Here is a 27,894-nt window from a genome sequence, read left to right on the forward strand (position 1 = left end):
CGTTAGGCACAATACAAATCGCAACAAAGGACTTGCCTCTCTGTGCTGTATTAAAGCACATTGTGTTCAGAATCGGACGAAAATGCTCTTCATTACTCTGAAAGCTCGTGTGCCATACGACAATGGTGGAAAAGGGGGTTTTCCACCCTAGGGGGTGACACAAAGACGCATGAAGGCGGGCGTACCCCCGCCCGGAAAATTGAAATGGTAAGAAACGTTATTTAGGTCATGATTTTATTAAATGTTAATAGATTCCTTTTCACTGTCGGTGTGGCTGCGCTTTTATGTTTTTTTTAAATACCACTGTAACCACACCTTAAAAAATATAGCCACAATCGAATACAGAACCTCCTCCTTCTATGAAATTGAAGTCGGTTAATAAAGTCCCCGCCGCGTCTGTCTGACTGTATGTTCGCAATAAACTCAAAAACTACTGAATGGATTTCCATGCGGTTTTTAACTATCAGTAGATTTATTCTTGAGGAAGGTTTAGGTGTATAATTTGTTAAGGTTTACGGATGACACGTTAGACCGGGCCGTGTTCGGGCCGGAGCTTCTGGCGCATCGTTTTCTAATGGAAAGCTTCACGTGATCACTGTGTCATGTCTTAGAAAAGTAAGCTCCGGAAGCTCCGGCCCGGATACGGCCCGGTCTAACATATAATAAGCCGGGGCGGATCGCTAGTTAAAATTGTAATACACAAATAAAACACTATTTAAGCAAAGATAACTTAAACATTATATTATTATAGCGAACTAAAGTTTGTTGAAGTATGTTACATGGTGGACCCCAATAGCCCGTCTAACTTTAACCACAGTAAAACAGTTATGTAAACTTTGGTCCCATTTTCCATTTTAATCTACCCTAAGAAAACAATAGCAGTTAAAAGTTTTACTCTTGCATATAATTGTTACAAGCAAGGTGAGAACAAACAAAAAGTTTTGTTAAATTTAGTTGAAAAGAGTTCGTCGCCAGCATTATGCGAAGTTATAACAAGTAATCAAAAATATTATTATGTTAACTCACATTTATAGACGGGTCTATCGCGAATTTATTTTATTACTTTTATTTACCGACGTTTCGAGTTTCGACACAGGTTTCATTGTAATATGTGTTCATAACGCGAGAGTTTTAAATATTAAATTATTAAATAAGTAGTGAGCATTGAGGTTAAGTTTCAATAAAAAAAGCAAGAGATTTCTTTCCGCTTTTATACAGAATTAGAATAATTGGAGAGATTCTGGTGACTACCATTTTGCTATGGAAATTTTAAACCAATCAAGATCGATATTTTTAATACAGAGGATTCTGTAGGAGTTTATTTTATAATTAACCATGTAGGTATACTTTTGCAGAGCTCCTTATACACGCAGTTTGACAGAAAACTATTATTTTAAACCTATGTGTGTGCAGATTTTATTTCATCTTCAGCCATCTAAGTTTTATCTCTTTCAACCTTTTTTTTACAGAAGTTCATTTAAACCAACCAAACCACTCCACGAATTTATTTTTAGGTACAATTTTGAGGATTAATCTGAATTCTGGTTTTTACTATCTGGTTTTAGTATGGGGGTCTTCAAAAAAGGAGTGTAAGTATAGGTTTTTAAAGGGTCGGCAACGCGCATGTTAATATCTCTGCTGTTGCAGGCGTCCATAGGCTACGGTGTACAGTCACCGTTAGGCGGGCCGTATGCTTGTTTGCTACCGAAATGGTAGGTATTTAATCTTATAACACGGAATCCCCGTTAACTGCAGCGGTTGCACAGACAGTCAAAGGCATATGCAAGGAGACATTGTTTCGGGATTCGTTTGAACTCAGCATTATGACGCATTGCACGTTGGATTGCGCCCTCGCATTTCTTTTGCGAAAGTAATAGGTTAAAGTGAAAAGCATCTTTTTGGTTCTTTCAAAGCTTAGGATGATACCTAATCATTGTGAGTTTGTCTACATAGGTACTTAGTTCGCAATTGGTTAAGTACAGTTTTTAGGGTTAAACTAAGCCCCATTTAGACGAGTCAAGAACTTGCATGACTTGACTGAATTCATTGTACTCTGTAGTTAGAGTTTCTTTCACTGCGTTGGCGATTTTGATAGCCAACGCAGTGAAAGTGTTATTTGAAACGTCAAACTTCAATGAAATTATGACGTATAAATAACACTTGCACTGCGTGGGCTATCAAAATCGCTGCAGACTTTTCATGGTCTAACTCTACATAGCAATGTATCTAGACAGGCGGTAGCCAAGTTTGAATATTGCATGAAAGTTGGAAAATGTAATTTTAGTAAAAATTGCACGCGTCATCTACACGTCACGTCAAATCAAATTAAGAATAACGTATAAAATTTTGCAATGCTTTATAGTATGACTCTTTTCACATTTTACTAACACACCAGCAGACAAACACAAATCAACAGCCATTCTACAGCTTTGTCTCGATTCGCATACTCAATGTCGACTCATATTTACATCACAATTACTCATTGTGGCGATGGACAAAGATGCAGAATGTGACAGTTGCTATACACGAAGTACGGTGGCCAGAGGTTGTAGGTTTGTTTGGGATTGTCTTTAATTATCAACGACAAGTAATTTGTACCGTAAAGCGAACTATAGTCTAGTATTACCAATTGTATCAATACCAATGTTCTTTTTGGTGTTGTCTGAGTTTTTTCTTAGATTTATTAAAATATTTTGCACTATAAATTTAAAATGAAAGCCACACCTCAACGACAATATTTGGGTAAATTTTGTACCACCGTAAGATAACTTTACCCGTGGAAAGTCACATTTTATATGCTCACTCTATAGTCAATGAAGATTTGTATTTTTAACCATCTCAACCAACTAAACAAACTTTGTCCAACTAAATCCATTCAAATGAAACAACATTTAAGTCCCCAACTGTACAGGTATTATAAGTCAAGCATGAAATATTCATGCGAAAAATATTAAAACAAAAGACAGTTTCCTCGCAAAGCATGGTAACCCTACCTCAAAGAGCTCTTTGCGTCGTTCTAAGCGCATTGTGGCGCTCACAAAAGGAACATTTGTTTTTACCATCGCAGTCTGCATACAAATGCATACTTTAAATAGATGTCATTAATTCGTCACGCGAATGCAGTAATGTGAATATAAGTAGTTCATGGTTCTTTATAATGTAGGTATACACATGTAGATTTCTGTATTTTCTCTGCAGCAGTTTTCTTGATTGTCCGCATACAACATATACCTACATATGTTAGGCTAATTTATAAATAAAATAAATAAATATTTACACACACACACACACTCTTACACAAAACAGTATTACATATATCGAAATTATTCGAAAATGTTGAAGTTGGATGTCGACGTGTATTACGATAGGAGAGCCTAATTTTGGTGGCAAAGATTCTATACACACCTCTAAATAACCATAAGCATTGGCTGCCTGTAAATTGATGGCACCAAAAATCCGTTACCGAAAAAACATACCGTTGGAAATATCTTGATGTATGTGTGATGTGTGTGTGTATTACATGTCACTATGCAAACATGCTTAAATTATACAGCCAATAATTTAAAACGCCACGCTGTCCCGCAACAATCACAGCTGTCATTTACGCCCGATTTATCTGCCAGCTAAAAATATTGAAAACGCACGCCATTTCAAGGAAATTAAAAAGCGAAATCTCATTTGGTAAAATCTCCAACCACAGTGTCGGGCATTATGCCGCTAAGTACACGATCCTTATCATCCCCCGACAAAAGGACTACCCTCCCAAGTATTGACAATAATGACGAAACGGGAAAAACTTCTGTAGCGGAATGAAAAGCGCAAATTCGTCATTAGGCGGCGCTTTCCGCCATTGTTGTTGCCGTCCTGGTCGCTCTTATACCAACAGTCACAAGCGTGAGAGAGACGAGAGATGGTCCTCCGAGCCGGATTGTTCCTTTCTGTGTTGGCGACATTGTTTTCGCTTTTGTGCTGCCCTGAATCGGGATTGTCTTGTCTCTTTGAATGGCCGGCCCCCTCCACGGTATCGATGAATACAGCCTTCCATAAATGGGGGGAGACAAAGGGTTGGTCTCTTGAATCGCGCCGGGAGACGGGTCGTTCGGGCGTTCGATTATGTTGTATCGATTCAATGCCATTGTCGGCGGAATGGGGGATGGTTAGAGCAAATTACTTTTCTGTTTTTGTTTCATAATGGTGGCTTATGACAGTAGCATTGTCAGGCATAATCAACTGCTAGTCGGTTGTCAGAATTGTCGTGCAGTGCAGTAATAGCGTCATTTCTTATGACAATGCGTGTAAACAGTAGCTGTCCATTGGTGTTTTTCTCTACGTTTCAGACTATTGGTCCTTTCCTCAATGTTTTTGACTTTGTAAACACTATGCTTTTGTTTTAGCCAATGGCACAGCCTTCTTTTGTTTCCAATGTGCCCATTAGCGAATAGTTATAGTGGTTAGTAATGGCTTCGTGTGAGAGGCTCTCGGATATTGAACACTTGAGTTAAATGCAATTTGCCGCTATTTAAATACGCGGAGGTTTGCATCCGGCTTCGGCAACGAGTGCAGGTTAAAGAGCATATTTTCTAGCTTTTCACTATTAATTGAAGCATTGTTTAGGCTCTGTTTTCAACTTAACATCTACTGGTATTTTGAGCCTGTCAGTGTAGGTAGTTAGTTGAACTAGAACTATTTGTATCTTCGATGTTGATCTCAAGCACACCGGAGATTTTCTTTTTACAAATTCTTGTTATGAACTTAATAGCTGTACGTGAATCCATTATTTTACTTTTTATCTTCTTCTTCTTCTTTAAGTGCCTTCTCCATCCCGGAGGTTGGCGACCTTATGTCTACATGCCATTCAATCTGAAGTCATGCGAATTAGTTTCTCTGTACTGCCCACGTCCAACCAGTCTCTTATGACTAACATTACATTACACGTTACATTTTATATATAAGTTAATCGTAAAAAGGGAAGCCTTGTAAAGAGCTAAGCATTTGTGATCTCATTTGTTTTCAGAATGAGATATAATTGGCAATACTGCCCATACCCAGCCCAGAGCGAGAAACAAATCTAAAAAAAACACAACTCTAATCCACAGTTTTTGAACACAGATACTTACGTACCTACCCTATCTGCCTGTAAGCGAAACTACCATTTTTATATTAAAGAATAATCACTTCTTTAGGCAAAACTCGAACTTGCAACTTTTGGAAGACCAGTCCAATCAATTTTCCTTCTTAATAAAAAAAATTGAAGATTCAAATCCATTATTTTCTTTCCCAGGGGCTGAATGGAAGCTTCTCTCCGAAGACGCGAAGCGGCCGTTCATCGACGAAGCGAAGCGTCTCCGAGCTATGCACATGAAGGAACATCCTGACTACAAGTACAGGCCGCGACGGAAACCGAAGACGTTAAGGAAGGAGGGATATCCGTACTCCATACCGTATCCCAGTGTGCCTATGGACGCGTTGAGAGCTGGTGAGTTTCTCGTACTTCCTATTCTAGGCGAAGCGAAGCTACGTGAAAGCGTCTGTGAGCGAAGACTTGAAATAATTTCTCCAAAGTAAGTAGGTACAAGCCGCGACGGTAACCTAAGACGTTAAGGAAGGAGGGATATCCGATACCGTATCCCAGCGTGCCTATGGGCGCGTGAAGATCTGGTGAGTTTCTTCTACTTTATTTTCTAAGCGAAGCTTCGTAAAAGCGTCTGTGAGCGAAGCACTTGAAATAATTTCCCCACTACAAGTGCAGGCCACGACGGTAACCTAAGACGTTAAGGAAGGAGGGCTATCCGTACTCCATACCGTATCCCAGCGTGCCTATGGACGCTTTCAGAGCTGGTGTGTTTTTTTTCTACTTTATTTTCTAAGCGAAGCGGAGCATCGTGAAAGCGTCTGTGAGCGAAGCACTTGAAATAATTTCTTCACTACAAGTACAGGCCACGACGGTAAGACGTTTAGGAAGGAGGGATATTCGTACTCCATACCGTATCCTAACGTGCCTATGGACACAAGAGCTAGTTTGTTTGACCATCTTACATTCCATCCAGCATCGACTTGAATACAATTGCCTAAAAATTACGAAATAACAGAACTACAAGTGTTTCAAAATGCTATTCTGTTAAGCAACGCTATGTAACCCATGAACGTTCTGAAGATTAGTGTATTTTATTTAAATCAATATCGTTTGTAGAATGTACCGTGTATTTGCTTCGTCAACCAAAAAGCATTCATCAATAGGTACATCTTGAATGCACGGCACGTTCCATGTATTTGGATCTGACTACCCCTTTTTCGGAATACAATCAAAGTATATACGTGACTTTCAATCAGAGAAGGGGCCTGATGCTTCATGTGCATAAATCACATATGCTTGTAGAATGCAGGTATATAATACGCAACGCGACGTTGGTGGTTTTATTTTGACCTTTCCTGCTGCAGTATTGCAGGGCGATATTAATGTCAAAATCGATGTTGCTGCCCGGAATTTTGACAGTTGCGGCAGCAATGCTGTCGGCAGTAATGTCGCGCTGCAATACTGCTGCAGTAACGCTGGTACCGTCTGAATCCGATTCCGATTATCCGTCATCCTAGTATGTTTTTATGCACAATTACAAAGTACTATACTTATCCAAAAAAAACTACATATTTGAAAGCTTATTAGGAATTTTGCCTTTGAAAATAGCGTCCATGTTTACTTATGAATTATAATATTTAAAACTTTCGCGTTTTGAACACATATTAACTCACAATAATACAACACACAACAATAATTAACATTACGTGTAGTGGGTGGTTTGTAAAATGTGATGTCTACCACAAACTTTTCCATACACTTTTCGTCGGTATAAGTTGCACAAATCTCTGTTTTGCCTTTTTGCTGGGACATCAGTTAGCCGCGACCACGACCAGTGAAACCTTTGTCGAAACGTCGGTAAATAAAGGTAATTGAATAAATTTCGCGTTAGACCCATCTATAAATGTGAGTTAATACTTATGAATTTCTTCAGAAACCTACAAAATAAATAACAAAAATAACGAAAGTCCTACATCTGAGAAGTAAACTAAACTCGAATACCTGACTGATGCAATACGAATCTAAAGGAAGCCATCTAAAGAGCAGGTCAAAGAGAAAAGTCGTTGACCCGCGGATAACCCTGAAACCCTTTCAAATATCTTTCAATAATTTAAATCGCCTGTCAATACGACAGAGGGCGTGAATGACGCACCCCACTAGCCATTGTCACAAACTGTCAACTGTCAAATGCAAAACTTAAACTACGCTTTTCATATTTGGGGTTGGAGTTTTTAATAGTGCGATGTAATAATGGTTAAGTGAAAGCGTGTGGTGTATTAGATGAAAGTACACGACGGTACTTTACGGTACTTGAAGTTAGGGGGAATCTTATGAAAATCGACGTAATCCGTAAGAGGGTACCTACGACTTAGGGTTGAGAGTTGAGACAGACGGACTGCATTGCAAATAGATGAAAAATCGGTCAAATAGTCAAATTGTATTTATTTAATTATTGTTGTTTTGTTTCAGTCTTTGTAGCGTAGAAATTAAATTTTGTGTATACTCCATCCTACCTGTATACATTTGTTTTTATTATACCTACCTACATATTAGATACCTATTCAGAAATAAAAACATTTGATATACAACTATACATACTAGTAAAATAAACAATACAGCTGTGTTCCATATAAATTTGCGTTTACATTATTAAATTAAATAGTGTACATTTCTCAGACAATACTTTTTGTAAACCAATCAAAACAAGAATAACAAATAGAGTTAGACCAAGAAAAGTTTGCAACGATTTTGATAGCATACGCGGTGCAAGTGTTATTTATACGCTATAATTTAATAGAAGTTTGACGTTTAAAAATAACACTTGCACTGTGTGTGCTATCAAAATCGTTGCACACCTATCTTTATGTCATTCGCACCCATTTCTCTACGAATCACGCAATAAGAAATACCGTTATCGAAACGAAAAAACAGCTGTTTGTGTTTAGATTTATAAAAATACCGTTGTCACGGAGATCGTGACCAACACTTCGTTGCAACAACGATAGGCACGCGGTGCTGCATGCCGCCTTTAGTGCTTTCCAGTTAGATTTCAAGTAAGTTGGCGAGTAATTAAGTCTAAAACAGCTGTTTGTGTTTAGATTTATAAAAAAACCGTTGTCACGGAGATCGTGACCAACACTTCGTTGCAACAACGATAGGCACGCGGTGCTGCATGCCGCCTTTAGTGCTTTCCAGTTACATTTCAAGCAAGTTGGCGAGTAATTAAGTCTAATGGCTCTTCTACACGATGGCCCAGCGCTGGACCAGCGAGATGACCATGCGATGGTTATGGCTCCTTCCTCTACACCATGGCCCAGCGCTGGACCAGCGAATTAATTGGCCATGCGATGGTTGAGAGCACGCACTATGGAATGGGCCAGCTACGTGTAGATGTAGATGCGTAGTTGCGTACGCACCATCGCTGGCCCACTACCTTTGCTCTGCGGACGAAGCGGTAGCATAAGGCCGGCGCGGCGCCCCACTGCTGCGCACGCTATGTACACGACCCACGTTCCTATACAAAATTTCGTGGGCTTGCCCACGGTTTGTATTAAAACGTGGGCCGTGGATGTAGCGTGCGCAGCAGTGGGGCGCCGGCCTTGCTACCTTCGTCGTGCTTTCAAGTTGCTTGCCAGGCTGGCGGACAAGTTGTTAACAATGTACAAGCTAAGCTGAAGATGTACTAGACATGGATAAGTCACTATATACGATTCGAGTCATGATAGTGTTAAGTTGTTTAAAAAATACATTTCCAAAACGTGACCTGCACAGGAGAACTGAAACGGGCTTGGGCAAATAAACTGGAAACTTGGGCAAATGATTTCGTATGTCTTGACGCCTCGCGCTCGGTTTATGAACTAAACTACTCGCCATTCCACTCGCTCTGTCAATCCGCTTATCTAAACGCAGCACCGCCATGGCCGGCCATTGCGTAAGCTTACGAAGCGCTGTGATGTAGTTCTGTACCTCTAAAACTAAAGTATATGTATAGTACCGATGACATCCGAAGAATAGATCGTTTAGTTCGCTGGCTTGCCATTGTTTATATTTAAAATGAACTAAATTATATTCTCTTTATTCGAATAAAGGACTAATTAATTGAGATCCAATTAGTATAGGTATATAGGATTCGAACCGGCGCCTTTAGCCACCATCAACCCCTAGAGGTCTAGGCCACTCCGTCCCGGTGGAACCCGTTCCAATTTCTTTCTCCCAAAAAAAAATTCAAATCAAAATATTTAATAAACTCATTTGTTTTGTTCCAAAAGCTTTAACAATATATCATGGGTATGAAAGGGACTTACTAAAATTTGCTATATCATCCAGCTTTCGCACTCGTAAAAGTTCTAACAATTACGTAAAGGTATTTATAAAAATTTCAATTGTTTGGCTCTAAGTATAATCAGACTCAAAAACCTTTAACTGCCCTCTGATTACATAGAACAACAGGCCAATTCGAACGTATACTGACATCAGAATCATATTTGAATCATGTTATTATTAAATAAAATTAAAAAACAGTTATTTAGTTATTGCGGATGGCTGTGTTCAGCGTGGAATAAAAAGTACCTATAAATAATAGAGATACAGTTCTGCAAGTATGAAATGTTTTATTGGTAATATCCTCCTCATTTGTAATATCAATTTTGGTTTCATAAACATGAATACTTTTTGAGATAATGCGAAAATAAAAAATATGAACGTTTGTCTCCCTTTTTTTGTTTATATATTTTGATATTTTTTGTGTGCTAATTACACGCTTCGAATACATTTTTCTAGGCATGATTACGAATCTAATGAGGTATCACACGTATTTTTAGGAGTAGTATCACTATTTTTCACCGTTTTCAGTTTCTCGAGTAGACTATATCGTTCGTCTCGCCCGCGTCAATACATATACGGACAGTTACGAGCGAATAGCACAATAACTGAATGACATCAGTTAGATGTCGTGTATGTTCGAATTGGCCTGTACAGCCGAATTTGTCCAACAATGTAAGCCGTAATAAACAGTTGGCATGTTTTATAAAGTATCACAGGGATCGTAAACCTTTACAATACATAATGAAAGGGCTAAAACGGCCGCTAGGTGACACCTGCCCACGCGTTTTGTACGAAAATTGTACAATGTTTAATTGTATGAAATATTTGTGGTTTGAAAGGAGCTTTATCGTAGCGATTATGCAATAACTTATTGTATTACAATTGTGTTTAAATGGGAAGCTGCACAAATGTTCTTTATAAAGCTGTTTCAGCTGAGTAGATGACAAACTGTTACATCGTATTTAACAGGCATAAAATAAAACCGGCCAAGTGCGAGTCGGACTCGCAAAAGAAGGGTTCCGTACCATTATCTATAATAAAAACGGTCACCCATCCAAGTACTGACCCCGCCCGACGTTGCTTAACTTCGGTCAAAAATCACGTTTGTTGTATGGGAGCCCCACTTAAATCTTTATTTTATTCTGTTTTTAGTATTTGTTGTTATAGCGGCAACAGAAATACATCATCTGTGAAAATTTCAACTGTCTAGCTATCACGGTTCGTGAGATACAGCCTGGTGACAGACAGACGGACGGACGGACGGACAGCGGAGTCTTAGTAATAGGGTCCCGTTCTACCCTTTGGGTACGGAACCCGAATTTAAATTTTTCATAAAAAAAAAATTTACTCTACGCTGGAGCTATGTAAACTAATTACAGGCATAGATATACCTCAAGTCATTGTATGTGCAAAGTTTATTACAATCCAACACGTTATGAGTTTATCCAGTTTTAAAATGAGAATGAAACTCCTTTTGTATTGGAAGATGAAATTCAGTGGAAAGCATTAACGGCCCGATTCAAACTTTAAGATACGTCAGTTAATAGATCTAGAAACGATATGGATTAGATATATCAGTGTCAAATGTGACGTTTCTTCAAACAATAACGTCTCTTTTGACACTGACACATCTAATCCATATCGTTTCTAGATCTAATGACTGACGTGTCTTAAAGTTCTAATCGGGCAGTAAGTTCGCCATTTGTACGTAGGAATGTTATTGTGCAATAAATCTTAAATAAATAAATACCCATGTTTTTTTTGATTTCCGTTAATTTCAAGGGTGCAATCCTGAGCTTAAATCAAGTAACTTTCTCAAAGACACCGATATTCTAATTAACTCCATTTCGGAGGTAATCAATAATTTATTTTTTTCCTATAAGGCCTCTACAAGCGTGTACACTTGCCTTAGGGCCGGTTTACATATTGATTAGTGTTTAGAATGAGTTCATACATTTGCTACTAAACTTAAGTACAATCTCGGTCGATAGTTCGAAATGACATTGATATGTCACAGATTTCAATTGTTTGGTTGAGTTTAATGTAATGCCCGTGTTACAATAATGCTATATGCTACATTTAATTACTTTTAGAAACATATTTTTTTTTTAAAGAAAAATAAAATTTTTTTTTGAAGCTTTATTAAGTATACCTACAAATATTTAAGCTGACTCACTGATTCAAATATATCAAAGTCAAAATTACGTAACTACTGTAACTATTAGTTCACTGGGTTGATCTGACCCCTTGGTGAGAGCACTAATCGTGGGCGGGGCGCACGTGTGGACCGACCCTTATGTAAGGCCAACCGCACACTGGCTTTTGAGTTCATTGGTGTTGCGGGGCTGACTAGTGCAGTGGTTGGTGTTGGTAGCATGGAATCCAAGTTTGATTCACTGTAGGACAGCATTTCTCAAACTATGGGTTGCGACCCATTGGCAAGGCTCGGAACCGGTTTTTTCTTCATACAAAAAATACCGGTATTATTAGGTTCTTTTTCGTTCTTTGGTTTATTTAATTGTTAATGGAACAATTTAATAATACGAAGTTGTTACAAATACATGATTCAGTCCTACGTATAGAGCATAAAATAATTAAAAATATTGGGCTATTTCGGGTTTTCTAAAAAAACTGGTTCCGAGCCCTGCCCATTACTGGGTTGCGAGCGAATATTGAGTGTGAGTGGGCCCTGAAACTACTAGGGCATCTGAGCGCTACAAATAATTTTTGTGCCCCCTTTTTAAGACAGCCAAGTAGTGGGTCCCGAATTTGGCAGATTTTGTTAGGTGGGTCGGAGCTTAGTCAACTTTGGAAACCACTACTGTAGGATATTATACAAGGGAACTTTACAGTTCCGTCATATTACATACCTACATTTGACATTGGATATTAAACATTTAAGCATACGAACTGGACCAATAGAACAGTTTTTTGAAGATTCTTTTTTTGTTTGAAACTTTGTGCCAGAGACCACTCTTCGAAATTCAGTAGATACTTACTTACATATATAGAACAACTTTTACAGGTAGGCCAAATTAAATTATTTATTTTCCATTAACTAAAATAAAAATAAAATAAATTAGGAAATCAGGACTATGTAAGGAATATAACACTAAAGTCCAGCGGTCGGCAACCTTTTAACAGCCAAGGGCCACATAGTAGTTAACGAAGTTGACGCGGGCCGCACTTTGGTAATATTTGTGGTTTAGCAGACATTGTCGTTTGTCAATATTACATAGGTACAAAATAGCCAGGGAGCTCGCGGGCCGCAAGCGAGAGGTTCGCGGCCCGCGGGCCGCTTGTTGCCGACCGCTGCCTTAAACTCTCGCGTTATGAACACATATTTAATTACACAAACGGGTCTACGTCGGAATTTAAGGTAAAAACAATGAAATTATATCGCGGGGTAGACCCGTTTGTGCAATTAAATATATGTAAGTAATGTTTGAATTATGAGTAAGTATAGTCAGAAGATTGAAAGAAATAGTTAACTACAGTTACAATATTTTCCTCGCCATAGGTACGACGTTTAAATATTACTTTACTCCAGAAATTAGTTTTCTCAAAACTGTAATAAAATGTTATTGGCATCCGATTTTAAAGCGACCATTTGTTTTGCCACCATTTCCAAACCACCGAGCTGTCAAATTTAACATCAGCCGCGGTCGTGGGCGGGGCAGCACGTGTGCAACGGCCCTGAGCTAAGGGCGGCCGCACACTGGCTTTTAAGTTAATTGATGTCGCAGTTGGGGTGAATATATAATCTTTAAAATTAAATTTTGGTGTAATGTGTTGTTGTGGTCGAGTTTTTGTGGTGTTATTATAATTTATTTTCTTGTTTGTGGTCTTTGTATAGTAGGTACCGTCAATAGTGGCGAATTGGGATGGCTGGGGTGAATAGGGACAAAAGTCTAAATGTGATTTACCTGTCAATTTCTCAAAAAATATCCACAAAAATTGTATCATTCGATTGAAAATAATAGTAGATTTTGTATGATACAATTGTAGTTATTAAGGAATTGTCAAGTAAATCATTTTATTTTGTCCCTATTCACCCCAGCCATCCCTATTCACCCCGGTTGACGGTACTGATAGTATATAAATTTCGATTAGGTACCTAGGGGCTATTCATAAATTACGTCATTTCAAATTAGGGGGGGGGGGTCTGGACATCGGATGACGGTAGCATGAAGTAGAAATGGGGTCATTTGATGCATGATTTTTGGATGATTATAGGGGGGGGGGGTCAAAAATCGTCAAAAATCGATGACGTAATTTATGGACAGCCCCCTACTGGAGATGTATGTTCGTGGAAATGGTGTAAAATACTATAATTACTGTACCGTCCATAATTACTACTGTCTCCCGTGGTATTTCCGGGCCAATACGACCTTTAAACTTTCAAGATAAGAGCGCACCCCCATCTTAATGGCCGGCAACGCACTTGCAACTCCTTTGGCGTTGCAGGCGTCCATGGGCAACGGTAATCGCTTACCGTTTCGTCTACTCGTTTGCCTCCTATACCTGTCATAATAAGAGTCCATGGAAGATGAAGGTACTTACTACTAAGAGATAGAAGGTAGTAGGTACCTACTAAACTAGTGGCTCTGTGAGCTGTAGACCTCGCGAGCAGAGCTTTAAATAACATGGTGCTAAGAGCTTTAAATATAGTAAATTAAAAAAAAAACAATACGAAATTTATGTGTAAAAAAATACAAAAAGTTATAATATCACAGCATACAATTACTGGGGATCGAACCCAGACCCTCTGTGCAAACAGAAAAGCGAACGTTTACAAACTGAGCCAAATTGTTCTTAGATGGGTTGACGAAATTTAGCTACTCCTTCTGATATTAAAATTAGTTAAAATTAAATATCTCAATACCTCCGAAACCAGCGAAATAAATTTACTGAATTTTTGGCCATTTAATCTATAAACATATCTCAAAAAGAAAACACTCGTATGGTACCGATACCACTATTTGTTTAGGCGCGAGCTATCACGACTCCGCCATTTTAAAAAAAATCAAAAAACCGGACGAACAAAAAAATTTTATTTACACATAGAATCCAGTCACAAAATTTCACGAGATTCGGTTAAGAATTGCGACCTGTAGAGGAGAACATCCGGACATACAAAAGCAAAATGCTCCAGTCGAAACGTAGACCTTCGCTACGCTCCGGTCAATTAGGGGACATCTTACACAGATCAAACCTAGCCCCAAACTAAGCAAAGCTTGTACTATGGGTACTAGGCGACGATATACATACTTGTATAGATAAATACATACTTATATACATAGAAAACAACCATGACTCAGGAACAAATATTAGTGTTCATCACACAAATAAATGCCCTTACTGGGATTCGAACCCAGGACCATCGGCTTAGCAGACAGGGTCACTATCCACTAGACCAGACCGGTCGTCTAAGGACTAAGGAAGTATATTGGAACATTTGGAACGTATATTCTTTTCTTGAAGGTTTGAAGGTCGTATCGGTCCGAAAATAACGCGGGCGACAGAGGGCCTACCGCGAACCAAGTTCGACGTGTTGCCTCTCTGTCGCACTTGTTAATTCGTACGTGAGTGTGACAGGGAGGCAACACGTCGAACGTGGTTCGCGGTAGGCTTAGTTCATTCAACAGTTTAGCTGCGCGCGAAAGGAACCAACTTATTGCTTTTTACGATTAATCCATAGGTACGTAAGTTTAAAATATGTAGTACCTACATGGGCATATAGGTGATATTGCGTGCTCAATTTCCATTTCGGCCACCCATTTTCATTTAACATTACGTTAACCATTTTAGTTCAAAATACATTTTCAAAAATGTCCCTTCCTGAACTAAACTACTATATAAGTACACATATATACTTTAACTGTACTAAGAGCCCTATAAAAAGGGCCATTGCACACGCGACATACACGTGCCGCTAAAGGCTCGCACACACTGGCACATTAGTTCAAATACAGGGTAAGTTCACATTGAGGGTTACCAATTTTGATTCGAAAACGTACTGACGTCTTGTGCAAGTGTGTGTACAGTTTTTAAGTGTGAGTGTAGGTGCGACGTTTGAGATGTGTGATTGTGAAAAGTAAAAAAAAATAGTAACACACTTTAAAATGTATGATATTTAAGCTAAATAATAGTGATATTCAATTATTTTGACCATCAAGTTTGTAAGTAAATTTCAAGCATATCAATTATTTAATGGAAATCCGCACATTTTTAGGGTTCCGTGCCCAAAGGGTAAAAACGGGACTTACTAAGACTCCGCTGTCCGTCTGTCTGTCTGTCACCAGGCTGTATCTCATGAACCGTGATAGCCAGGCAGTTGAAATTTTCACAGATGATGTATTTCTGTTGCCGCTATAACAATAAATACTAAAAACAGAATATAATAAATATTTAAGTGGGCCTCCCATACAACAAACGTGATTTTTTGCGCAATGGCACGAAACCCTTCGTGCGCGAGTCCGACTCGCACTTGGCCGGTTTTTTAATATGTCGCATCCCTGACCAGTCTTAAGTTTTCAAAAAGTTAGGTAGCTACCTAAATATCTTTCAGAATAAAAGTATTGAAATATTTTTGTGACCCTAATAATACTGCATTCTTCCCATCCTGACCTACGGAGCACAGACTTGGTCCTTGACAAAAGTTCAGAAATCCACCCTCAAGGTTTGTCAACGCGCCATGGAGCGTAGTATTCTCGGCGTGAAGTTGACCGATCGCATCAGAAACACTATACTACGCTCCAAAACCCAAATAGCTGATGTGGCTGAAACAGCCGCCAAGCTGAAGTGGGACTGGGCGGGACACGTTTGCCGTATGCCGGATGACTTGTGGGCTAAAACAGCAACCAATTGGGTCCCACATCAAACCCGGGGTCGCGGCAAACCTCGAAGGCGTTGGCGAGATGACCTCGACTCCTTTGACAGGAACTGGTGGGAGACGGGTCAAAACCGGGATACGTGGAAAGGGGGGAGGGAGGCCTTTGCCCAGCAGTGGGACACTCTAGGCTCATATAAATAAATAAATAAATAATACTGTATAGTATTAGGATTGGTACACATTGAGGTCGCTAGGGTGTCGACACACGCTGCCAGCAAGCCAATTTAGAAATAATTAATGGGTTTTCGGCTAATAAGTGTTGACATAATGATATGTGTTTTAGACATATATCATACGCCCAATAATATATTCTGATAGGCCCACCGGAAATCATTGATCAGAAAAAAAATAGGGGTTTGTTCGATAGGTAAGGAAGAAAACAAAATGCATACAATTCCTTTTTAGGGTTCCGTACCCAAAAGGTAAAACGGGACCCTATTACTAAGACTTCGCTGTCCGTCCGTCCGTCCGTCCGTCTGTCCGTCCGTCTGTCCGTCCGTCTGTCTGTCACCACGCTGTATCTCACGAACCGTGATAGCTAGACAGTTGAAATTTTCACAGATGATGTATTTCTGTTGCCGCTATAACAACAAATACTAAAAACAGAATAAAATAAAGATTTAAATGGGGCTCCCATACAACAAACGTGATTTTTGACCAAAGTTAAGCAACGTCGGGCGTGGTCAGTACTTGGATGGGTGACCGTTTTTTTTTTGTATTTTTTTTCATTATGGTACGGAACCCTTCGTGCGCGAGTCCGACTCGCACTTGCCCGGTTTTTTATTTTTGCCGTTTTTTGCATTATGGTACGGAACCCTTCGTGCGCGAGTCCGACTCGCACTTGCCCGGTTTTTTATTATAATTATGTAGGTATAATTAAAATTGGTATTGTTCTGAACTCGGCAGACTCATTTTCATGAGCGAACATTTAAGTTCTATCAAAATAAGATCAAATTGGATCTTATACATGTTGGCGCAACATTTGAATTAATTCTTTGTGTTTACATCTTAGGAAATTTCAATAGGTCTGAAATAACAACCGCCACATAGGTATTTTAATTTCAAATAAAACAATGACATGAATGCCTTTCTTCTTTAGCCACATTTTTCAATACAAAGTAATTGTTCCAATTCAATTTATACATTTAAACAATTGAATACGCTGTAGCAACTCTAGTTTAAAAAAGTCTTACGTGCTTATTAAATATAGTACAGATAATGCCTTTGTAAAGGCAAAGGTCGCGTATTATGTACACAGTGCTCGCCTGACCAAACAGTTTCATAATTAGGTTATTGTTTCGCAACCTGTGTTCTGTGCATGTTTGTAAAGTAAATTGTATGGACGGCCTACGTAGATACTTGTTTTCAATGTAATAATGCTAATTGACGCAGTTTGGTCGATTATTCTGATGTTTGCTCACTATTGTTCTGAGAACAATTGTTGTAAATGATTAATGTCTTTTCATTAAATATAAATAACATTAATATTATTTTCACCACACCAGCTCGGAAAGGCTTACTTTGCACTTCAAAAACTGATAGCAAAGTTGCATTTTATTCACATGTGAGGCAAAGTAATCAAATGCAAATTTTGAGTTGTTTTCTTATGTTTGCTGGTAGAATTGACTTTTAAATGATGATTTTGGATGATAAATATTTAAAAACATTCATTTGGATTTGATTTGGTTTGATTTTGTTTGATATTTTACATTAAATATTTGCTTCGGGTTGGTGTGGTGAAAAATGTTGTGTTTCACTCGGAGGCAAATTTTGTTTAACCCTCGTGCTTTGAAACCCTCGCAACGCTCAAGATTCCATTTTCGAACCACTCGCTACGCTCGTGGTTCAACTTTGGGATCTTTCGCTTGCTCGGGTATCAATATTAGCACGAGCGGTTAAACAACAACTTTGCCCCCTTGTAAATCAAATAACTATTATAAGTTATTTCTTTTCATCATGTACAACAAAGTACTTGGGTAATTCTTATTCTTATGCATTTTTTGTGTAACACGTAAGAATAGCATGTATTTTTGTGAAAATAGGTAAACTCTATATCAATATACTTAGCAATTTACCTCTAGTTTTAATCTAAATGTATTGTCCTAAGAGTATTAGAAACATATAAAAAAATAATTACAAGTGCGAAATGTCACGGACCGTGTAGTGTGACTTCCCCAGATTTTGTGATATTTGTTTTTTTTTATTTTATATAAAGTGATTTTGAAATAATTTATATCAAATATAAAAAACGAATCCTTGTTCTACAACACTGGTTAAAAATTGTATGGATTTAGAATGATTTTATATAATTTTAAACAACATACATTTTGTGATTAGTTTTCGCGTCACCACCGCGCGTGGGAATATAAACATGCGGTACTCGGTAGGAAATTATCTTTACTACTGGCAGCCTTATTAAAGTTTTTTACGAACAGCAACACTGTGTTGTTGTCAGGTTTACAAATGGCTGAAGGGAGAAGTTTTGTCGAAAATTATTTATTTGTGTTCATTTGAAAAAACGGTCAACCTTAACGCGTCACCGCCGTGTTAGAGTTTTAAAAGTAAGTTGCAGTTTCACGTTATTATTTGTAACGTAAGATATACCTCATACATTGCAGATTAAGCTAATTATTTAACATTTGGAAAATCAAAGGAAATGTTTATGTAATATCGAACACGTTCCAAATTATCACGACCGTGGCCTCAAAAATCTGTCACCACCACGGACTTTTGAGTCCACGTTCGTGACATATAGACACGTGGTCGTGTCTTTCTTAATTCGTTTGATTAATTTAGAGGCACATGCACTTTTCAGAAATGCATTTTTATTAGCTATTTTTGCTATTATTGCTCGACTACCAAAGCAAAAAAAATGTTTTTCGCTTATATGTATGTATGATGTGTATCGAATTCTTTGTCACGCTCTACAGCCTTTATAGTTTGACAGATTTCAACGTCTGAGCTGTCATTAGGTTTGTCGTAGTCATAGGAGTGACTAAGGCTATGTTAAAATAACTATATAAATCAAAATAGCCGAGTTGGCCACAAAAATGCCGAAATGTCAAAACTAGGGACACTTTGTCACAACCGTGTTTATGTACTCATTTTATTTACCTTTCCAGAGGGTATTAAGCTTGACCATATGAATCAAAAAATTGCTTTTTGTATGTACTTTTGATATATGTAATAATAAGTGAAAAATAAAAACTTTTATGAAAAAAAATTTTTTTGGACACAATTTAAGAATCACCCACTTATTATCTGTATTGTTATATGGTATGTATAGGGCGGAGTTCGTTTCAGCGGATTATTCTTTTTATAAAATGTTTTTACGGTTAGCGATAAAACTATAGTAATCGCCCATCGACTAGAGAACTAGATGAAATTTCTCACTCACTATATAATTGTTTTTACTATATATATAAGAGCCACCCCACATTAGCGTTTTTTGAACGTCGGCGTCTAGTCAGCGCTATGAAAATGGCGTCGCTGCGCAGTTGCGCCAACGCTGCGTCGAGCAGCAGCCATAGATTTCACTAGACGCCGAAGCTCGGGAGACACTAGACGCTAATAGTAGACGCGAAGATGGCCACCCGCTTATCCCGTCTTCGTGTTTTTCGGTTGGATCCTAAAAAAAATCTTTGGCAAATCCCAAAAATATACGCAGACACAAAATTTTGCGAAAGCGACTGTCATCTGATTCATTTGATCTTCACACCCAACGGATAAACTAGGCCTTATTGAAATCAATCCGGTTTTCTGGCGATGTTGTCTTTAACCAAAAATAATTTGGTATTGGTAATGATCAAATGACACACCTACCAAAAGACTCGTTTCTTCTCAGAACTCGCAGAATATGGTGTGTTACCTCCTGAGGTATTTCCTTTGTGCTACGACATGGGGTTCTTCAGGGTATTCAGGGTTCTCAAGGGTCGGCAACGTATAAGTGGCTCCTCCGATGTTGCTTTTGTCCTTGGGCGACGGGGACTGCTTCTCATCAGGCGCTCGTCTGTTCGCTTGCTGACCATCATATAAAATAATTTCACCATCATCATTATTCTTAAGAGAGGTCATGTGTAATGAAATGAAATGAAAATCTTTATTTCAGGCAACTAATGGCCCATACATAAATACCTTAAAACTAGCATACATATTATATAAAAATATATTTTAAAACTAAACTTTAAAAAACTAAACACTACATATCACATTATGGCTGCGATGCATTACGCAACCCCGCAGTGTCAGGGAGCCGGCCGCGGAACCGCCGAAACTTGACACCCTTCGGCCAAAACTCCTCCTTGGTCGCTAGATGGTCAGTCGGAACGCTCACCACAAACGAATTAAAATTCGCATTGTGTCGAGATTTCAACTTCGCGACCCTCAGGATGTAATGTGTAGTGGTAATCATTATTCTCTTATCGGTGGAATAATCACCATTCCGTTCTTCTCTCTTCCCCTGTTTTGAGCTCCTGATACGTCAATACGTTGATTTTCTCTTTGGCCTGGTCCAAATACGCACGACTATGTCTTACTCTGCTTCTCTTTTTTTCTATTCTTCCTTCAACTATAAAGTCTTTATGTAAGTATCGTGACGTATCAATATGTTTCCCCTTCTGTTTTCAATTATACTCAGCAGAGATCTCTTCTCACCTACCAAATTTAATACTTCCGTATTTATTTTCCTCTCTTTTCAGCTTATACCTTCCATCCTTCTCCATAATTTGACACGTCATATTTGATAATCCTCTCAAACTGAACCTACCCCAGGAGCTAAAAGGATCGTTGTCTTTAAGTCTGTTATTTTTAAACCGAATCAAACAAGTGGCAAGTACAATAGAACCAATAACATGCACCTGTGTCAACGTGGCGAGTAGCTGTTGTAAAATCAAACGTAATGTGCTCTCTGTCACACCTGCCCGCCGTAGGTGGATATGATAGAGAGCATACTACGTATTCGCGTGCAGCGAGTGTTTGGTCCTACTATAACAGCGCCATACTTAACGATTGGTAGACTTTATGTCGATGTAATAAGGATTATCTACGGACACTATCTGAGTGTACCATCTCAATAAAACCACAGACATGCACTCCTTTGTCCCTCGATAAAAGAACTCGTACTCACGGAATGTCCTGCGCAAACATTGACACCAATATCAGTTGTGTTGGTCGTATGCTTGGGAGCATGGTAGCAATCAGTTGCCTGCTTTTATTGGACCAGTAAAATAGGTAAGTAAATAATTAAATAATAAATAAAATGACACTATTCTGAGTGTACCATCTCAATAAAACCACACAGACATACATGCCCCCCATTGTTCCTCGATAGATTAGATTAGATTAGATATATTTATTTATATTTGGAAATTACATGTTATTTGCACTTAAAAATATCACAAATTCTAATGCACGGAATGTCCTGCGCAAACATTGTGGCCACCAATATCAGTTGTGTAGGTCGTATGGGAGCTTGGTAGCAATCAGTTGTGGTAGGGGGCCCAAGAGGGGATTTTTGTAGTTCCTCCAGCGTTTGAGATTAAGTTATGACTCATATCATAATGAGTGATATTTTGCTACCCGTGGACCTTAACCACTTTTAGTAGTTTATGTTGGTTAGTTGGTTGCTTTGCCATTCACAAGTGCATTGAACTATGCCTAAATTGTTGTGAGTGTATCATTTGCGTATTTTGTAAACTGTACAAAAGTTCATGCTAGAAGGACCTTCTTAACTTTTTTAAGCATAAATTAGCAACGGTATGCAGATTAAACTTTATCTTAAGTATGGATTGAGTCTTACTTTTCATACAATACATAGTATACATACTACATAGCCATCGCGAAAATGAATCAGCATCACCCGTCTGCCAAAACACTCAAGTTTTTTACTCTGTTTACGAACGAACCACTTCATCCCTTAAATGTATAGATTCGTCACCCTCAAAATAGATCACCGGTCCGACATCCAGCAAATGACAAGCGAAAATTCGCCCAAAAACACAAATTGATGAGAAGGGCGTATGTACCAGTCCCTCCTGTGTGTTGCTATTGGTTCGCGAGTCGAAGTTTTGGGCTTCATCAGAGTGACAGAGCTTACCGAGCGACAAATAAAAAAATCGTCGATTATCGTTTTTCGCGGTAGGCCCCCGCGTATCGTCAAGAACTACGCGTAATCGCGCACTTTAGAGTCTGTGCGGAAGGAGAAGAGTCGGGAAATGTAGGGGAGCCCATACATTCTACGACTCTTCTCTTTCCGCACAGACACTATTTAGTTTGATTAGACACAGCTGTGATATGTTCATTTTGATGTAGCTAACAAAAAAAAACCGCTGTTCAGTGAGCCTCTCCCAGTCTCGGTGGTCGATATGAAAATCAATCATGTCCCTCTTTGCACAATCTTTAAAGCGAAGCAATGGCCCCCCAACGATGGTGGTGGATTTTATTTGGCGTAAAAACAGAATAAATAAATAAATATTATAGGACATTATTATACAAATTGACTAAGCCTACGGTAAGCTCAAGAAGGCTTGTGTTGTGCCATAAAAACAACAAAATAATAAATCACAAGGACACCAAATAAGTTGCCGCTCATCATAAGCCATGTATGAATTAAATACGGCACAGATTTTCAGGGCACCCAAAATTAAGAATTTAAACTTAAAACAGAAACAGAACAGAACAAACCAGAAAAGGAGCAGAACAGAGAAAAACGTCAAAAAGGACTTCTAAACAAGATACTGATATATTTTGAGCAAGTGATATGTAGGGAAAGAGAATAAGACAGTCATGTTAGTGTAGTTACGCCTTTACGGAACATGCCGTTGTTACCGGCCTAACAAACCGTGGTTAAATTGATAGATTAGTCGCGTTCTGCAAATCACGACACGCTTAATGTTTGCATTGTGTGCGTTATTGCTTTTCGGTAATTTCGGGGAATATCTAGTAATTAACGTGTCTAGAAAAGCTCGGTTATTATAATGTACCTATAATTATATTTTTTTGCAAATGTATCAGTTTTTTGTAGATTACCATCGATTCGTTCATCATCGATAGAAATACCATCGATTAAGTAGGTACGTCAGGCCATCACTTAAAAAAAATGGAAGTTTTATTTTCTATTGCATTCATAGTACCTATCATTTGTCATTCAGCAACTGCCTATCTACTATTTTTATCATTCACTGTTCTTTCTTATTACTATACATTCTCTTAATTTGGAAATAAGTACAGTCAGCTGCAGAGCTACAAATTTCTATGCAGGGATGAAGAGTGAATTCAGTTATCTCTATAGCTAACTGTACACTTGATTTAAATTTGGTGTTTTTTTTTGTCAATATATGCAGCCCACACCATATCTTGCATCTCAATTTCAGACCTGTAAACCAATGATTAATAATAACTAATATGCATTATTTTCCCAACAACAATGACACGCCATTTCAGCGTCATTTCCCCAAAAAAACGTCCGCCCGCGCCGGCGGCCCGCGCGCAACTGCCAATGTCATGTAAATGACGTCACGCGGCCGGAAGGAGGGGGGCACCCGGACGCACGCGATTGGACACTTCCGTTGCAATATGGCGTATATAATATGCTAATCATGGTGAGGTTATTTATTACTTTTGTATTATGGATGAAGACAATTGTGAAAGTTAATTACGCATATGTAATTTGAACCGCCTGCAATAGTACATTGTGTATTAAGGGCGGGAAATAAGAAATTACGAACGAGTGTCAATTTTAAGCCCGACGCGAAGCGAGGGCTTAAAATGTTCACGAGTTCGGAATTTCTTTACCGCCCGTGGCACACACAATGTTTTTCATCACACTTGTAAGGAAAAAAAGGAGAATTAATAAAAACAAACTTCTGTATAAAACACTTTTCCGCCCTAGGGCGAAAATTTCAATTTCCCGCCCGCAAGCCCTACGTGTAAATAAGTGTTTTTCATCACACTTGCTCGGAAAAGATTTTTTCCGCCCTAGGGCGAAAAATTCAATTTCCCGCCCGCAAGCCCTACGTGTAAATACATCTTTTCCGAGCAAGTGTGATGAAAAAAACTTTTAATGCCTCTGTCTAATAAAATTGTAACTATCACGAATGACAAAGTGAGTGACCTCGTTTCCGGCACTATTAGAATACCTGCTGGTGTTAGAGTTAAACCAAGCTAACTCTGCGGCAATTTTGATAGCACAGACATACAGGCCAATTCGAGATTTAGTTATTCGATCTGTTTTAAATATAATACTGATCTGTCAGTGTCTGAAGTGACGTTTTTGGTTGAAGAAATGTGGTTTGCCTCATAAAAAGTAGCAGTTGCAGTATCATAAAAAGTTATGTAAACTTAACTATACACGGTGTAACATGAGGAAATCGAATAATTTTAACAGAGTATTCCTGATCATATTTAGACACAAAAATGCCCTATAAACTTTTTTGAAATTCGCCTAGTTTCAGAGTTATTACCAATTAAAAAAAATAAGTTTATATAGTTACATAGTGCAAAACGCCTTTTTAATGGTGATATTGCTACTATGGGACGTAGTCTAAATATCCTTATTGATAGATGTCAAAAAGTGACAAGTGACACTTTGCAAAAACTAGGTTTTACGAAAAAAAAAGTAAAAATCCATTTTAAGTAACAAGTTTACCAACAACATTTACTTTTTATATACATTCAAAAATTAAAAAAAAAAAAAAAAAAACAAAAAAAAATATTGGCGAAATTGACCTAAAACTCATATTTTTTTTCCTTCTTTTGACCTCAGAAATGCGTGGTTAAAATCTTTCGCATTCCTCGTGAGCACCTTGTATAGCTATATATAGCTAGGTTACGCGAATAATGCAAGAAATGTTGCTAGTTTAGATAAATTCCTGAGAATAACACATTATGCAAATAAATATTTCCTTTCAATAGAACCCAGTAGAATCCAGCCCTCTTTGTTTTTCTTCCATTTCAGATTACGGACTAAGGCCCGATTCCTATTATGCCGAATAGAGATGGTTCCAAAATACAATACCGAATCAAAATCATAATTTAAATTACATTTGACAATAGGTATACTTATAGGTAACTTGGGGAACAAATAAAATTTGTATTTTGATTTGTGTTTTCATGAGTAGTCGCACTACTACCTGCGGGCTCAGCACGGTTCCATTTTTATCGACTATCACTATGCGCGTCCCTTTCGCACTTACATACTTGTTAGAACGTGACAGGCATGGTGACAAGGGATAAAAACGCGACCGTGCTAAGCCGCCTGATGTACTACCTAGATGTCATTAATGATAAAAAAAAACTGGACTTGTGCGAGTCGGACGCGCCCACCGAGGGTTCCGTAATTTTTAGTATTTGTTGTTATAGCGGCAACAGAAATACATCATCTGTGAAAATTTCAACTATCACGGTTCATGAGATACAGCCTGGTCACAGACAGACGGACGGACAGAGGAGTCTTAGTAATAGGGTCCCGTTTTTACCCTTTGGGTACGGAACCCTAAAAAGAGACCAAGAGCCCTCCAGTGGCCGAGGTCGGATCGGAATCGGCACCTTCAGCTTACGCGGCTAACGCCCTGGACCTCTAGGCTACCCGGTATTTGTAACTCTTAGGCGCATCACGTACGTGCTGATTTTTTTCAAAATTCATATAATACATAATATATCTAACTGCCACTTACGAGCCAATTCGAGTTTTAGTTGTGCGAGACTTCTCTTTTTGTATGAAAAAATCTGTATGATCACGGAATATCTGAATTTGTTAAGTTAGACTCAGGCTCTGAATTTATGAAAATAAATCAGCTGGTGTGTGATGTGCTTTACAATGAGAAAATGTCTATGCAGGCAACTTTTTCGTTATAAATTTCGAACACACCCAAATTCGAAATAGTTCGAAACATTCCAAATTCAAATTCACACCTCAGACAGACTGTTAAGCCCTCTCCTAACGGCCGGCCAGAGCTTATATTACAATCGCTCGCCAAGTGCTGGTGAAACGATAGCTCTTAGGAACCAGTATAAAAGTATTCCCCAGTCAAGCATAGTTAGTATGGATCTCTAGTTCACAGTTACATTGGTCCGTCTAAGTGTTCGATTTGCTTGCGCTCTGTAAGCACTGTCGACACCAAGCCTGAGCACCAATTAATTATTTCATTGTGCTCGAATGCCGCTTGCATTACCAAACGATAAAGCCATAAGTAACCAAGAAAAGGCGTATACGACCAAGCATTCACAGTAACTTACGACGTTTTGGCAGTAACACAGTTGGTCAGTGGAGGACCATTAACTACCGGTCAGTTCCTTAGAGGTGTTTATCAAACATACCTTAGTTGGGAGTTCATTTGACGTGCTATGAATGTAGTGGGACAATTTTAATTGGTACCGACTTTAACTGACGTTAAAGTGAGGTTGTGGGAGTAGCTTTCTATTCCTCTGTATTTATTTTTGATTAGTTCTTTTGTTGATCAATTTAATTAAATGAATTGACAGGAATAATGTATAAATATTGAAACAGTCTTTGCATTACAAACCATCAATGGGCTTCATTTCGCTTAAATATTCCCGTGAGCTTCAGAAATAATAACAGTCATCCAAAATTTAATCGAGACTATTCGATTTAGCTTATTTATATCGAAATGTATTTGTAGAAAGTAATTACGTTTCGTTTAATTGGCAATCTCCGAAAGTAACACCTACAGAATAAACAGGAAAATCGGGTTCATTATAGAGGAGCTCGAATTCCATCCAGTTAATTTATTTATATTTACACTTGACGTCCTAATCGGCAATCGATGTCAAACGTTCGCTCTCTACTAAATAATTCGCTGAGTATCTCATCGAGTTAGAATACGTACCGAATTAGGATGTCAACGTACACTCACATTCGAAAATCGAACGCGAAGATTCGAATTTTGAATTTAAATAAAAATATGACGCCCTCACGGTGACGTCGAGTCTACAATTTATTATGATCGCCGACAATTTTTATTTGCAATGCAAAAAGTGTGAGTGGAATAGGAATTAAGGTTGAGAATGGATTGATTGGGGTGCAGGGGTGTTTGTAAGGGACGAGATCGGGGTTTTTTATTATTATATTTTATAATTAAATCCGCTGTCATCTCTGTGGTATTTTCTAGTCTGTCTGCTATTGGCGTGAAAGTGATGAATTTTCGCCTTCAATCTATTGAAGGGTTTTATTAATTTTGAGCGGGACGTTTTCTGGTCTCGGGAACTCTATTTAATGAAGTGTTCCGTGGAGTGCTTGAGCGGATGATGATACTCACAATTTGTTTTGTGGAGTTGTTTTAATTCAACATATATGTATTGCAGCTAATGAGGTTTCAGGGATTACCATGGAATTACCATGATTTTGGTTACTTTAAATTTTGAAGTGTGGTGCAAGACATTTTAGAAACCCCAATCACGATGATATTGATAAATTTTAGAGAAATTTAACGTAAATTTTCATCGGCCTCTACCTACTCTATAGTAGTAAATTTACTCCCTAAGCTCGTTCAACAATGTAACATTGCAGTCCTAGAGATTCAATGCGGTATCTCACTGTCCAGGACATAATGACGGTCCTCCCCTCACAATATGCCCATTATAACAC

The 27,894-nt window shown here is 38.4% G+C and overlaps 1 protein-coding gene across 1 annotated transcript in view; it reads left to right on the plus strand.

Annotated features, from left to right (window-relative positions):
* LOC134790450 (transcription factor Sox-21-B-like) overlaps window positions 1–27,894 on the plus strand; it is a 68,692-nt gene that overhangs the window by 27,314 nt on the left and 13,484 nt on the right. Inside the window, exon 3 of the mRNA XM_063761257.1 lies at window positions 5,282–5,476. Coding sequence (XP_063617327.1) covers window positions 5,282–5,476 — 195 coding nt within the window. The remainder of the gene's footprint in view (window positions 1–5,281; window positions 5,477–27,894) is intronic.

Source organism: Cydia splendana, chromosome 5, assembly GCF_910591565.1.
Source record: "Cydia splendana chromosome 5, ilCydSple1.2, whole genome shotgun sequence".
NCBI classification, from domain to species: Eukaryota; Metazoa; Arthropoda; class Insecta; order Lepidoptera; family Tortricidae; genus Cydia; species Cydia splendana.